The sequence below is a fragment of the Lycorma delicatula genome, chromosome 7 (genome assembly GCF_047948215.1).
Source record: "Lycorma delicatula isolate Av1 chromosome 7, ASM4794821v1, whole genome shotgun sequence".
Classification (NCBI taxonomy): Eukaryota; Metazoa; Arthropoda; class Insecta; order Hemiptera; family Fulgoridae; genus Lycorma; species Lycorma delicatula.
The window spans coordinates 148,168,950-148,186,274 of record NC_134461.1 but is presented as its reverse complement, the minus strand read 5'-3'; the positions used below and the strand labels follow the sequence as shown (position 1 = coordinate 148,186,274).

The 17,325-nt window shown below is 30.4% G+C and overlaps 1 protein-coding gene across 1 annotated transcript in view; it reads right to left on the bottom strand.

Annotated features, from left to right (window-relative positions):
• Positions 1 to 6,463: 6,463 nt before the first annotated feature.
• Positions 6,464 to 17,325, bottom strand: part of LOC142328402 (uncharacterized) — a 69,192-nt gene continuing 58,330 nt past the window's right edge. Inside the window, exons 3-5 of the mRNA XM_075372105.1 lie at positions 13,831 to 13,934; positions 10,630 to 10,737; positions 6,464 to 9,013 (exon numbers count right to left, since the gene is read on the bottom strand). Of these exons, the coding sequence (XP_075228220.1) occupies positions 8,579 to 9,013; positions 10,630 to 10,737; positions 13,831 to 13,934 (647 nt within the window). The 3' untranslated portion in view covers positions 6,464 to 8,578. The remainder of the gene's footprint in view (positions 9,014 to 10,629; positions 10,738 to 13,830; positions 13,935 to 17,325) is intronic.

Sequence of the window (17,325 nt, the reverse complement as noted above, 5' to 3'; positions counted from 1 at the left end):
TCATATATTTATATAGTTTATTAACTATGACATTTAAAGTGTAGAGTATGACATTTAAAGTGAATATTTAAAAGTAAAAGTAAAAATTACTCTAAATAAAGGTAACAAAAATTTATTATTTTACATTAAATAACTTTATAAATCATTTTAAACGTTGAAAGAAGTCCTTTATGACCTTGTTCTGCCATTATTCCATGCTTCTATGCTGCAACATTACGCAGCCACCATAGTGTCAATGAAGAATCTTACTCCTTTTAATGAATGGCTTTTTCAGTTGACCCTCAGTAGTTTGTAGATTACTGCAAGCCATAAAAGAGGTTTGATGACTTTCTGACTCGCTCAGTTTCTTGTTGATGTTGAGCTAAAGTATTATCCCGACTTTACACTGTCATCATCGGTTTTGACAGCTTCCCAAAATTCTGGCAGTTATTAAAGGATATCTTTTACATTAAAAACATTGAAAAGAGCATGAATATTCCCACTAACCGACTTAATTTTATCTGACAAAATTATCCATCATGAATGATTTATATAGCAGATTATCTCACACATTCAAAAAAAAAGATCTTCATAAAACCATTTTGTAAATCCATCTGTACACTTTTTTTTAGTATACTTCATGGGAAGGGAGTTAATGTTTTTAAAAGCTCTCGGGTGTTAGGCTTCATCAACGAGAACAAACTTACTAAACCCCAATTTATTTGAACGGTAAGCATGATGGTTAAAACCTCTTTTTGCCTCACTGTAGCCAAGAGCTAACTTTTCTTCTTTAAAAACAGGGTTTTGATGATAGTATTTTGTAATTTAAACCGGTTTTATCACATTTGAAAACCTTTACTGAAATTTCAAGATTTCAGCATCGGTTATTTTCTTAATTTTTTAGTGTTTTCACTGACAAAATCTTACTAATTGTCTAGGACTTTGACTGAAGTCCTAGACAATTAGTTGGCTTGATCGACTGATCAAGCCAACCCTGATTAAATGTAAATTTCTCTCCTCCCATATTTAAAAATTACAAAGCATCGGCATATAATCGGGCCTGATAGCGAGCTACTTAATTTCAAATTTGGTTTAACGGCAAAAGTAGAATTTACATTTTTTCACATTTGTTTGTTTGATGGCTCTAATTTGTGTATCACTACCAACCTTTGCAAAATCGATCTTTCAATTTCTGTTCAGAGTTGGATCCAAAGCCTCTTCAATTGTCCCCAGTCCAACAATGATGAAATAAATAGCCTCTTATTTTTCTTCTGTAGTAATCGACTTGTTTTATAAACTTCCAAGTCTCTATGGAGAACTAGCGAATCACACTTACAATATGACAGTAACCGGTCCTTTACTATTTACTCTCATTCTGATTACTGTAAAGAATTATTTTAATTACAATGTGTTTATTACACTCAGCTGGATAATCGGCATTCTTCTATATCTGTTTTTATTTAAATAAATTAGCATACACTGATGATCCGATTCATTATTATTTATTGAAAGATAACAAGTTTTAATTTGTGGCCATTCTTGTTTATTTCTCGCCATCTTTTAAAAATATGTTCGACTTACACAAAAGTGATGCTAGACTATATATACTATATAGTATATAGTATAATACTATATATAATAATATATAATACAATACTATATATAATAATATATATCTCTGTTTCCTTTCAAAACTGTCCCAAAAAAACTAAAAGAGCGTTTTTGCAAACCGATTCATAATAATATAATAATTTACAGGTCTTGAAAATAACCATATGTTTTAAGACTAAACTCTCATTATGTAATTTTTTTTCTGTTATTTTCATAACATACAAACAAAATTAATAGCGATCACATACTTCATTCTATAGCCCCGTATAAACCATCACCAAGCATTGGCAGAATGGAAGAATTATACTTTCTAATATACACATAACATCAAAAATATCCTTATTAGAGGTAGGTGGATTATTATACAATAATCCACCTACCTCTGCAACAGAACAGTATCTCAATTTAATAAAATTATTTTAGAAAGTGTAATTCACTTTCTTCGTTTCTGGTTGAGAAAACGACCATTTCATCTGTATATTTATATCTATGGGGATATTTTCTTTCAACGTGTAAAAATCTATAGATTTATAGAAAATTAGTTGAAATTGATTAAATCAATCTTACTTGGGATCACACAATCACGTGAAAAATCTTTTAGTAGACAAGTAATGAAAGTACTGACTAATTTGTTGGATTTTCACTTAATGAAAAAAAACTACATCAAATCAATAAATCTAATAAAATCTTAAGGTAAACAGGCTATCTCAATAATGAATTTATTATTAAGTTATTATTTTGAACAATGAATCATGTATGTAATAATGAAATTACTCTTAAAAATATAATTGATAAAAAATAAATGGAATCAGAGCTGCTTTACTACTAACAGCTGTAGTGGAGGCCTATACTTTGTAGCAAACCCTATAGAAATTCATCTCTTCTCAAATTCATTGTAATGAATGGGTAAATTTTTTAACCCTGCATATATATATATATGCAGGGTGTCCCTGCGGATGGAGATATGGAGAAACTTTTAAGGAAGTTTCTACTAGTGAAAATAATGGAAAAAAATATGAATTTTTTTCCATTAAACATAGCTAGATTTCACCCTGATTTCAGCTCTATATCTGTGCTAAATAAGATTGATTTTCATTAATTTTTTTAAATTGAGAGCAATGTTTAATGAAATTAAAAATGAATTAGTAATTGTGTAATAAACGTTTTAATATTTTATTTTTGGAACACTATTTTTTACAATATTATCAATAATAAATAAATAACAATAAATATATTAAAGCATACATGATATTCAATTATCAGTATAATTAATTTTTAAGGTCACCACACCAACCATCTCAAAAAAATAAACAGAAACTCATAATTAAATCCTAAATAAATATAACCAGTAATATTACATATTTTCATCAAATTCATGCAATAATAGCATTATTAACAAACTTGATAACTAATATTTTACTTAAGTCCAATCAAGTTTATGTATTATAGTAAAAATATCACAATTACGAGGGTTTTTTTTTCAAGGTCCGAGCGGTCACAAAATTAAAACCACAATGAAAATAAAAAAATTTTTTATTTGTAACAAGTACTTACATAGTTACGCTATTTCTCTACATAATCGGCACTCCGATTTAGACATTTGTCGTAGCGTGGTACCAACTTTCCAATACCCTCGTCATAGAATGGAGCCGCCTGTGTTTTCAGCCATGTTTCTACGCCGGTCTGCAGCTCAATGTCTGTGCCAAAATGTTGTCCTCCCCGCTGGCGTTTCATGAGAGCAAAGAGGTGAAAATCTGATGGAGCAGTGTCCGGGCTATATGGTGGGTGATCAAACACTTCCCAACGAAAACGCTGCAAGAGTTTGTTTGCTACAGCTGCAGTGTGCAGCCAAGCATTGTCATGGAGAAAGATAATGCCTGATGACAACATTCCTCTCTGCTTATTCTGAATCGCCCTTTATAGACGTTGAGGAGTCACGCAGTATGAGGCTGCAGTGATGGTCGTGCCACGATTCATGAATTCCACCAAGAGAACTCCATTCAGGTCCCAGAACATAGTAGCCATATACTTTCTGTTGGAGACGGTTCGCTTGAACTTCTTTAATTTTCTGGGAGAATGAGAATGCGAATACATACACTGTTTGGATTGTTCTTTTGTTTCTTCAGTTTCGAAATGGACCCGTGTCTCGTCGCCTGTGACAATTTTGTTCAAAAAATCTTCTTCATTGTGGTAGCGTTGGAGAAACTTTAGGGAGGCGTCTGTTCTCATTGTTTTATGACGGTCGGACAGCATCTTGGGAACCCATCTCGCACACAGTTTGCGGTACTGAAGTCTCTCACTAACAACGGTGTAGAGAGCCGACCTTGAAATTTCAGGAAACGAATCACTCAATACAGAAATTGTAAACTGACGATTTTCTCGAATTGCCATATCCACTCGCTCAATGAGAACATCGGTTGACAGTAGCTTCCTTCCCTGACCGCCTGCATCATGAAAATCTGTACATCCTGCTTTAAAGTTCCTGCACCATTGTCGCACTTTGCCGTAACTCACTGAAGTTTCACCGTACACATTACTTATTCGTCTATGAATTTCAGCTGCATTACACCCCTCAGCCTAAAGAAATCGAATTACCGCACGCACTTCACACCTGGCAGGAGATGCTATTCTTGTAGACATGTTTACGTGCCAGCTGCGTGTTCAGAACTAATCGAAGTGAAGTGGCGTGATTGAAGGCCATACTAGAGACGCTGCGCAACACATATGCGCAAAGGTTCATCCGATTTTTGCGCGGGTTTTTATTTCGCGACCGATCGGACCTTGAAAAAATAACCCTTGTAACTTATAAATTACTTTAACTGCCCCCTTTTACTAATAGCCTACATAAATTAATTAATATTCTAAAAATATCAATTTACAATTTTATTTTTTTTGTTAATACTATTATTATATAAAAACTTATTATATAGTCACAATTATTTTCATTAAGTTTTTATGAAAATAATTGTATATATACAATAATTAATTAATTATTTTTTTATTAATTTATTAAAATTAATTAATATATTCTATATATTAATTAATTATAGCACGATGAACTGCCAACAGCAATTAAAGATAAAAAAAAATAGAAATTATTATGAAAACTACTAAAATGCAAAAATGAATTTGAAAAATATTACTTGCAGAGGCAGACAAAATTCAATAAAAATTATTGTTTAATAGCAATTGAAACATTATATATTATAGTATCACATTTAAATCTACTAAATTTTTGGTTTGAACTCATCCAAGCACGTTATTATTTTACATACTACAATTTCGACATCCACAAGCAGCTGTAAACAAGCCTGTACTTGCTTTAATTGCTAAAAGTAAATTAACAAATATATCTGTCACTTTTTGAAGAAAAAATCTAAAATCAGCTGTCATAAAACTCAAATAGCATTTACATAAATATAGAAAAACAGTACTTTTATCAAAATGTAAAAAAATTATGCGATTCCAGCATTCATAAATTATCACAAAATTACTTTCCTTATTTAATAATAAAATAAATTCTGTTGCAAAAGAAAAAGAAAGCAAATATTCAAATTTGTTATCCGACAAAACCGCTCTTAAGCGGGATCTCAGTTTTGTACCTTTACAGTACAGCTAAACAAAAAAGTGAAGGACTCTCAAAAAATCTTAACAGCAACAAATTATTAGAACAACAAGCATCAGTTGTACCACTGTGAACCGACCTATAATTTATTACATTCTGTTCACCCGCATGAAATCTGAATGTCCCTCGGAAAACATTTGAAGCGGGTATTTCTGTGGGCATATATCAATGAGACAGTGCTACTTTGGTCATGTAAATACAAAGTACCAATATATCCAGAATAGGATAAGGCGGTGGATATTTCATCTGGTGAACAGAGTGCAATTATAGGAGTTAGTTCACAAGGTACAACACTGTTTTTGTTGATCGATTGCACCGTGTCATAATGTTAGAATAAATAGTATCAGATCAGATTATTCTTAGTCTAAGAGCACATATTTTTTAATTACAAATATTGAAGGTAAAATAAATGTAAACCGCATCTGAAGGTAATAATATAAACTACATCCTTTACAACTAACCGATTGTTCCATCACACCTGGAACGTCCAGACAGAGCATCCTGGAAACAGAAGGGTGTGAAGTAAGGATGAAATGGTAATGGCAGAGACATTTAATAAATAGGTTCTCATAGACTGAATGCGAGAAGCTGAATATAACTGTAATGTAAGGTGTTTGTATTTTTTAATAGCTGATATTTTTAATAATGTTAATGTAATTATTGTAGACTGGATTATTCGTAACGCTCAAGCTCTCATGGCAATTGTTCTTTAACATAGGACTGTGATGGAAATCCAGTAAAAAGGGTAGCTGTATCAAGCCCTAATTCTTTGAATTAGATACGAATGCTTGATGTTCTGAACCAAGGATGTAAATTATAGCATTATAATATATGATCTTTCAAATTCTATTGCAATTTCTAAGGGCAATAATCTTAATAATGATAATCTTGCGTAATACTATTTCAATATTTTATAGAACCTAACATGTTAAAGCACACTTAAAAACTTGTGTTTGTTCTTAGATGATTAAACATGAAGATTTATGAGACACAGTAAAACACATAATCACATCAGTAAAACAGATAGTCAAATATAATTACTTTTTTATTGTTTTAAAAGGTGCTGCAAAAATAATTTTGTTTATTAAACATTAATGCGATCCAATGTAGATTCCCTGCATTAAACAATATTAACAAATGCAAATATAAATTTAATAACTTATTCAATAAATATCTTATGTTGTTACATGTTTTATTCGCTAAAAAACTAAGAGCAGCATTCTTTATTAAAAAAAGTACATCCAAAAATAAAAAAGTCTTTATTTTGCCTATCATTGAAACTTGTCTATATACTAAACATTATTATTCATGAATATATTTTTTTATTAATGAAGATGTATTTTTATTTAAGTGAAACACACATCTACAAAGTCAATTACACTGGTAAAATATGAACATTTAAAAAAAAAATATTTATATGTAATAAAATTTAATACATATTATAAATTACATTACACTAACAGGCAGAAGAATGATGGGTAGAATAAACCTCATGCTAGGTGGTCAGTTGCTACGAGAGACATGATAATGTACCTGGGGGTACAGATCAACAAATCATGTAAGTTTAGTCAACACATAGTAGACAGTTGTACAAGGACCTAAAAAATCTTGAAATCACTGAATGTGTTGATCACTACTCAGTCGGCTCCAAGGGCTTCCAAACGCCGATTAATCATGTCAATGATTAAAAGGAACTGGGCACGTTTACACAGTCCACAGGTGAACGTTGTTGGGTGTTACGGCATGTTATACAACTACGTCATATAGTGCGGTGAATGTGTTGGCATCAGCTTTGCCAATTGACCTTCAAGTTAGAGTGCAAGAGCTTTGCTACGATGGTATGGGGAAGCGTGAGGACAAGGCTACTGTAATGGAGACATGGCATGAAAGATAGATGACTGGAAATGAAGCAGCCTGGACAAGGAGATGTATCACAGACTTAGACATATGGACAAAAAGGAAACTTGGCAATATAGATTTTTATACGTCACAATTGCTCTACGGCCAAGGAATGTTTCAACATTACCTCAATTGATTTGGCAGACGGGACACTCCGTGCTGCATGTTTTGCAACAGAGGACACAGCGGAGCACACCATATTTATGTATGCACAATGGCACCTTTGGCGGACATCGACAGATCAAGACCTGAAAACCTGGTGTCCTTCATGCTGTCCTCAAAAGAGAACTGAAGGGCCTTTGACACGTATGCTATGAAGGTGTTACACGGTAAGGGCGCTGAAGGGAGATGCCGTGGACTTTAGCGTAGGGAAGGGTGGACAGCCCATCTGTGCCAGTATGCTTAGGTGAGCCGGTTCCGATGAGCAGCTGTGGTACTTTACTCTGCAAAGTACATAAATTATTTTTTTTGCAGTCTTTACCGTACCCATAGCTGCCACCCTCACACTTTTTTTTCCATTATTAAATTCATTTTTTAATGATTTTTTCAATATACATTTAAAATTTGGCTAATTTTTGTGATAAATTGTTTCAGTAATTTACACTGTAAAGTACAAAACAAAAAATAACAAAAATATAATAAGTTTTTTGCTGATCATGGTAACTAAAAGTAACAGATAAGAAATAAAAGCTAACTAAAGCAATTTTTAAAAATTTTAAAACAATTGGCACACACATAGAATTGCTGAACTTTTTCACAAAAACTAGCCTACATTATTTTGTCAAGTAAAAAGAAAACTATATTTCATAACTTGGTTTGCATAAAAACATTAAGATACATATATTTCAATTTAATAAAGAATATATGTATGATCAAAACTTAAAGGAAAACTAAAAGTAATACATATAAGAAAACTAGAACAGAAAACAAACGTTACTAATATTTACTTAAAAAATATTTTGTCATTATTAGTCCAGTGTATTTGCAGAATGCCATCCAAGTACAGTACAGGAACATGATTGATGACAAGAGCATTTAATAGCTCCAAGCTGGAATTTTGACACTATACAACTATCAGGAAAAGTAATTTTAAAAGTTGCACCAATATCTTCACGTAAACTTAAGTATAACTTATTTTGTACAATATTGAGAACACACATAACCTCCGCCTTACAAACATAATCATTACAACAAAAAGAAGTAATTTTTTAAAGTATAACTCTCATTAAAGATTTTTTACTAATGTTACGAACAAATTTTTTCTTTGGTGTGTAAATTAATATGCTTCTTAAAAATTAGAAAGATAATTAAAAGCCTTTTGGCAGAATTTACAGACATAATTTTTTTTCTTTTGTATGAATATTAAGATGCTTCTTTAAACTAGAATAATGACTGAACTTACAAACTTTTGGCAGAACTTACAAACATAATCTTTCTCTTTTGTATGAATATTAAGATGTTTCTTTAAATTAGAAGGTTAATTAGCAAAACCTTTTGGCAGAAGTTGCAAACATAATTTTTCTCTTTTGTATGAATATTTAAATGTAATTTTAAATTAGCACTTTGATTAAAAGTCTTCTGACAAAAGTTGCAAATATAATTTTTCTCTTCATTATGCATAAGGTTTAAATCGTTATCATGAATAACAGACTTTTGACAAAAATTACTATTATTTTTTTTTTTACAATGAAAGTTAATGGGTCTCTTTAAATAACATTTACATCGGAATCTTTCATCGCAATATTCACAAACCAATTTCTTCCCATTCTGGAAAAATAACACGTTTTCACTACTTATATTCTCCACTAAATTTTCTTCTGTTGTTACATCACCATATGCACACTTACATTCATTGGGTATTTTGATACTTCCCTTGATGCTTCCTTTATCGATAGTAACCTGTAAAATCAAAAATAATTAATAATTACAATTGCAAATGAAAGAGACAAATCAAAAATCAATGTCCGATTATGACGGAATAAAATTGGCACCATCAGTCAGTTTTTTCATGGAGCCCACTGTTTGAAGGCAAACGAACCTCAACTGCTTGAAAACTTTGTTGTTCCTCAGATTCCTGCAGGATACAGTTTCCAACAAGATAGTGTTTCACCACACTTTTATTGAGATGTTACCAAATTTCTGAACAAGGCTTCCCTGGATGTTGGATCAGATGAGAGGTCCAACTGCATAGCCAACTAGATCTCCCACATATCAGTCTTTTGGACTTTTTTGTTTGGGATTATATTACAAGTTGTAACAAAGAAAAGTTTGAGATTTGTACAATTTAAAACAAAAAATTGCTGTAGGCAATATATACATATATATAATTAAGTAAAGAATAATTAAAACATTATTTTTTGATTAACTATTATTCATTTATGAATTAGTTTTTAATTATTTATTAAGTTTATCTGGTAATAGATTGTTTAGCATGTTACTAGCAAAGATAAGGTACCTTATTATTGGTTTTTTGTATGTTTAACTTTTGTTTTAATGCTGTGTTTACTGGTACGTTTAATCAATAATGGAGAAACCTAAAACCCATATTTTTAACAAGAATGGATGACTTCATACCTAATGCTTTGGGTCAGTAACACTGTATCTCAACATAACATAAAAAAACCACATTTTTAATCATAACATAAATACCAGTGAACCAATTTTTATTTTATTTGTACAAAATTACTTGTCATGCAAAGGGGCTTCCAATGAGGTATCACAACCTACATTGTCTCATTTTAAAAAAATAAGTTTTCAACTCCTAAAAATTTTGAGAATACTTAAGAGCAAAATTTTGTGTTGGTAATTTGAAAAATAATTTTCAAAGTTTTAATCTACAGACTATAATTATAATCATAATTTCAAATGGTTTAAGAAGTAATGTCAATAACTTTATAGTTAGTTTGTTGGACTGGATTTTTATAAAGTACAACCTAAATGGTTTTCACACCTACTGAGCGAAGGGGAGGGTTGGATTTCTTTTCACCAAAATTCATTATATTTTTCAGTTTGTCGATTAATGTAATTAAATGTTACTATTGCCATTTAAAATTTTTGAATTGGAATAGGTATAGTGGAGAGGGCGAGTTCCACCCCTTTGAAAATAATTTTAAAAAGGTTCCCTCCGAGAATGGCATACATGACTGCAATCAGAAATATGATGGAACGGATAGCTATTGAATAATAAATGTGGTAGCTTTTTACACCGACCTCTGTAAAACTAATTATACAAGCAAATTTCTACATAATGTACTTTTTGTACCGTATTACTATATCTCCTTTTTCTTTTATTGTACATACGTTCCAAATTTCTGCTTAATTTTACTGAAATACATTTACTTTTTATCTTTAATTTTTTTACTTAATGTCTTACCCATTTAACATTAGAATGATATGTACAGTATATATGATAAACCTTTTTTAAATTATCCTTTTCGATTATCCCGATTTGGCCTAGCAAAGAGATTCATCTGGATAATTGGTGTTTCACTGTATGAAAAATCGAATACCCTTACCACTTCATTTTCAACTAAATTGGTCTCTTCAATTGTTAAAGGATCTTTTTCGATGTCACCATTAGTAATATCAAGCAGTTCCTCTTCCAGTTGTAGTAAATCTACTTGCTGTAACAAAAAGCAAAACATAAATGCTTTTATCGCAATTACAAAGTTCCATAAGCTTCAAAAACAATATAAATCTACTTTAAAATTAAGTAATGAAATTGCATCAGTGTGTCATAAATGATAGTGAAGCGGCAAAATAAATGAGATGTCTTGTGTTAGACAACTAAACACAAATGAGAATGCATAGAATAGTAAGGAAAGAAAGAAGACAATGCTTCCAAACGTTGTCAATGATTATATATTTATGGACAGAGTTGATAGGATGGATCAAATGCTGAGCACACACCCGCTCGAAAGAAAAGACAATAATGGTTGATATAAAAGCAGTTCTGCCAACTTTTAAATATCACTATGTTCAATGCTCTGTTTTACAAAAGAAAAGTGGTGGCAAGTACAATCCTCTTCAATTCAGAGAGCAAATTACTAAAATGCATCAATTCTTATAAACAAAAAAATATATTGTTAAAGACTGAGAACAATTAAAATTTAAATTTATTATCTTAGAAAAAGAATAAAAATAATTAAACATAATAATACTATAACAAATGACTGCCCATACTCATTATTAAAATTCAACATTCTAGATTTAGTAATGTGACGAAGAAACAAGAATATGATGATGAAGTAAATAATATTTATATTGTGTTGTACACTTTTATGCTTAGTATATTGTCGCATGTTTTGTGGCTAGATCAGAATATTGAGAGGTTGACAATTTAGAATGTTTATATAATTACAACTTACTGGTTTAAAATGTTCATAATTATAATCAGACAAATTAATAATAATAAGTGACAATAATAAAACAATTAATGAACACAATTATTAATATAGTAATTACAACCACAATAATAATCAGGATAATAGTAGTAAATGATAATAGTACGTGTCACTAACAAATCCAAATAAATAATGTAATCAACAAAGAATAACAATCAAAATATTACACATCAAATAGTCATAAGTGTCAATAGTAAATACAGATTATATACATAGGACAGAGTTCAAAAAATCGTTCAGAATTTATTCCAGGTAGAAAAAACAAAACTAGAATTCAACCCATTAACAAACGATCTTATAAATTTCACTTGCAAATACCCTTGCTATCTATCCTAAAGGTTATTGCATTATTTCTTCCACTTATACACTTATAGCTTTACTGTAACTCACCGATAATATTTCTTGTTTACTGGAATTACTCGTGGCATCATCTTAGTCTTATCGAACTGGATTCAAGACTCTCCTTGCTGGACTGAAGTCTTGCACTCTCATCTTCGCAGACACACCTGTGACTCTCTTTGCCGGACTGATTTGCAGAACTCCACCGAACTCGCAGCCTCTCCTTGCTGAACTGCCCTTGTGGGACTGACGTTGTAACACCTTGCAGACTGGTTCTAATAGAACTCTCTTTTAGCCGGTCTTACTGGGCTATTTATACTTCTAGCCTCTTTACCTACCAGACTGGACCCAACTCATAGTGTGAAAACCAAGGCTTTTGTTCCCATGAATTCCAAACCTGGCCTCTTCTCACCGTACAACAGGTGTTCACTGCATGTTAACAGGCAGTATAGCAAAGGATAATTGTTAAACGACCATTCTTTACAAAAAGGTTCTCCTTTTTGTCCCTTTCTGGATTCCTGCAATTGTACTTTACATTACTTTTACAATCGGTAGGAATCCTTTACTCAGGCTCACTATACCAGTCTTGTTACAATATTGTATAAATTGGAGTAAAACAAATACTGTTATATCTGTTATGTTGTTAACACTTAAATTTTGCAACAACTTAAATAATACAAAAACATGTTAAATAATCTTAGTATTAATGTTATGACTATAATTATAAATTTACCCTTAAGTTTGCCTTCCTTAGTTTTGATTAGCTCTGTTACAGGATTTTGTACAGACTGACAATGCAGCATCCCCTGAAAGTCAAATTTTCATATTAGGTTTTTAGGGTTCTGTTATTATGTTTGGTGATTATTTTTTTGTTATTTGAGGTTATTCGGCACAGTGGTAAGAATGTTGGTGATTAATTGAATCCAGACTAGGCAACTTAGAAAAAAAGTAATACATTATTTGAAAAATTTAAACACTATTGAAATAAATCTTTGCTTCAATAAGAAATTTTTTATTGATCTTTATTTTACTGGGTTTTTCAACTGACTTTTCTGTAATTCATTTAACAAAAACACATATGACACTTAAGCAGGATGACTGAATATGATAAACTCGCTAAGAAAATTTTCAACATCATCAAGCCAAGTAAATTAAAGTCCATTTGGATGAAAGAAACACAAGACAACCTGGAACGACTCCAAATCTCAGAAGAAGAAATCAAGCACAGAAGAAAATTTAGGGATGAAATTAGAAATAGGAAAATTGAACAAGAGCAAAAACGACAAGCGATAGGAAGATAGACTGAGGAGAGGAAGAAGAAACATAGTGAACAGATGAAGAGGTTTTATAAAGAGAAGGAAGTAGAGCCATGATGGTTAAGTTCACATGCTCTCCTAAGAGGTAATAATCAGAAATAATAATAATAATAATACATATGAGTTAAGAAATGGATCGGATGTAATCCAAAATTTACATACTAGATAATAATAATAATAGTAATGAAAAGATAATACATTGGGACACCAATTTTCCAGATGATAACTGGACTGCTTAAAATCCAGACAAAGGAACTTAAAACTAGTACATTATCTGAAAAATTTAATTACTATTCAAGCAAATCCTTGCTTTAATACCACTTATTTTTATCAATATTTATACTGGATTTTTTAACTGCCTTTGTAGAACTAATTATAAAAGTAAATTTTTATACTATTTTTGTACCATATTACTATACATCTTTTTTCTTACGTTGAACACTGTATTTTCATTTTCCAAATTTCTTCTTAAATATGTTTACTTTTTCATTTAATTTTTTTTTTTTTGCTTATGTCTTACCCATTAAATATAAAATTATAAGTGCAGTTTATATGATAAAACTTTTTTAAATTACTCTTTTCAATTATCCAGATTTGGCTTTGCCAGGTCTATCTGGATAATTGGTGTTCCACTGTATGTAAAATCTCACACTCTTACCGCTTTATTTTCAACTTTTAAATTTTCTGATTTAACTAAGTCAGTCTCTTCAACTGCTAAAGGATCTTTGTCAATATCACAGTTACTAACATCAAGCAGTTCCTCTTACAGCTGCAGTAAATCTACTTGCTGTAACAAAAAGCAAAATATGAATGCTTGAAAGTAAATATGTTTATGACTGTTTAAGTAATATGTTTCAGTAATATGAGACAGATCAATGGCAACAACTGTTTTTTTTTTAAAGAAAAATGAAGATAACTTTTTACATAGATGTGCATTCAAAAGAGAATAATCTTGGCATATGCTGTTGTGGTCATCGTGTTAATCATCAACAAACAAGAAAAAAGTGTCACTCTAATGTAGTAAATTTTTGGGTTTGGCATTTGTAGAGTGCTAAAAGTAGTTTTGAGAATGAAGGGCTGATAACTCAAATCAATTATGATAATCTTTGCAGAAATATGAAATCAAATCCCTCAAACTAATTTAATAACATTCTTTACAATCTTATTGGTTGATACAAATTTCAATGAAATTTATTTAAGAACAAATAACAAAAACATTATATACAGATCATTTGAAAAAGAAAAAAAATGTAAACATGAGTGCTCATACAAATTCAAAACGCTACTCCTGTCACTATGGGAATAAGTAACTTTTTTTTTCATTTTAAAATCTTTAGAAGTCAAAAACTATAATAAAGTGATATTTTAGTAAATTATTATCAGCATGGAGAAAACAACACATGGAAAAATTAATGAATTTTGAATGCACATCATCTTTCTAAATAATCAAAATGAATCCATTTTTGTGAAAAAGTAAAAAAATCAACCTCCCTTTTGTTTATTATTCTGATATATTAGATTGTACAGATTATAAAAATATTAATAAAGCATCGATACAATATTTTACTAATTGGTGGAATTATTGGGGATAATTCATTTTCCAGCAAACCTTTATCCATCATTATTCGAATAAAAAATAAAGTAAATATCATCCGAATGTATTGTGTGTACTACTTATGTGTATCTCACTGTATACATAAGAGATTTTTTCTGAAAAAAGAAATGAATTATACATCATCCAAGTAATTGACAAATTTCAATGGAAGATTTTTTAGTAACAAGTCTTTCTCCACCTTATTGGTTTCATGAATAAACAAAATTGTCAAATTTGAGGTAGTGAAAAACCAAAAGTAGTTCACATGCCCACAAAATGATATAAGCAAATTTGGGTTGGGGATAGTTATTGGGATCTTTTCTTTGAGAACAACACTAGTATTACTATTACGGTGAATACTGTGCAATGCTTGAGAATTTTTTTTGTCAGAATTTGACGTGGAAGATATATATAACAGGACAATGCAACCTGCTACACAACACGTGAAGCCACCAAATATTGCAGACCAAATTTATAATTTCTTAGTTTGGAGATTAGAACTGGCCAGCAAGGTCATGTGATCTAACACCTTACAATTACTTTTGATGAGGTTGTTTGAAGAGTAACTATATGCCAATAACCCACAAACACTCCCTGGAATTGAAGAATTAAATTCACCATTGTATTGAAGAAACTGACTTACCAACATATAAATATACGGTTGAAAATTTTGTAAAAAGACACTGCCAACAGAACCATGGTGCACTTGGCAGACATATTTTTTCATATTCATACTTCCTACATTGTACCTTAGATTACAATAAAAATATTATTAAATATTGTTGACAAAAAAAGAGTATTTCTTAATTAACTTACTGGTTCTTATTGAAATACCTGTTACACAAATAATGGGTTACCCATATTAAAATTATGGGTACCATTATGTCCCTTGTCCAATAGGGTTGAAAAATAAGGCCAAAACTGGGATATATATAGCAAAATATTTGTGCCAAGTTTAAACATTTCAGTCAATGGTTTTTTGAGACATGAGGTAAAAACTATTTAGAAATAAAAGACTTAAAAATTTAAATAATTTAATAAGTATTTTCATTGTACTCAGCTCAATTTTTTATGACCACCACTACACAAAAATTCAAAATGGTTAAATCCAATCCTCCCACCTTTTTCATTTTTCCAAAAATTTAATGCCACCAATGCTTGATAAAGATATTTTAGGACCATTTTCAAAGAATTTACATTAGTATAGAGATATTAATTAAAATACTGGCCAACACTTTGCACGTATACACATGTTCCAGAGATTAATATGCTGTTTTCGACTCATGGGGTCGTGAATCAACGATATTTATTTTTTTTTAATTTTGAAATGATCTGAAATTTTGGATGGATCTATAAACATTCCCTTTGTAGCTACAGCTGCTATATAGTAGCAAAAGAACTATAACTACAAAAGTAAAAATTAGTATTTAATTTTTTTAAAAAAACTGCTGAAAAGTTCATTCTATTTGAAAACATTTAGAATTTCAATAAATGAAATTAGGCAAAAATTTAACAGATGATTTGGGCCTACCGAAATTTACACCCAAGCTGTTCTTTGCTGAGCAAAAAGAATTCGCATTGATTTTGAATAAGATTGCAGTGAACAGCAATTCTGATTTTCTTAAAGTATATAATAGATAAAATGTTGTAGCCTTATTGTGTATACCTTCTAAATCTACCGTGGTAAAGAAGTCAAGGAAGAAATATATCTTAATGACTATGTCTATCCCTTAAAAATAAGACCAGTGAAACTACATCCAGACATTATCACTCACTGAATGATTTACCTTATACAAAAACACTGCTTTTCAGATACGGCTTCTTAATAATTCTGGTTATTTATCTGATCACAATTTGAGAGCGAGCAAAGGAATCATCAGATAAAATACAATGAAATAGTTGTAATGTAATTGCAAGGCTTTTAAAATTTTCAAACAATGTCACACAGATAAATATTTTGTCTTAAAGTTCATATCTTTACTTCTTAATGATAATATGAATTTTATAGTGTATGAAATGTGCCAACTTGACTGGATTCAATCTCAGAATCTTCCGAATAAAAGGAAAATGTTACTATTCTGCCATAGAGATCGGCATTTAAGTAGAAGTCATAATTTTCAAGCAAGTCACTGCTTGAATTAAATACTTGAAATATCTTTAGTATCCTAGTATTCACAATGAATAGAGCATTACAATATATATATATTTTAATGTCATACTATTTAGTAATTTCTAATTTAGATATTTATTTTATAATACATATTTGAGGAAAAGGTTTAATCGTAGTTTCCCAATGGATGGGTTATGATTACATAACTCTGGTAATATTAATCAAATTTGTCAACACTTACAAGCATATGAAAGGTTATAGATCAGACTATCTTTAGAAAGGTTATGTTTATATTAGTTTACTTATGTAAAAGTTATTCATTTTGAAAATAAAGACGATAGATTTTGAAATTTTACTACAAAAATGAGAAGAACGTGACTCAGATGACTTAGAAATATGTATGAAGTATATCAATATGAAGTGTTATAAGTGAGGCACAAACCAGTTGA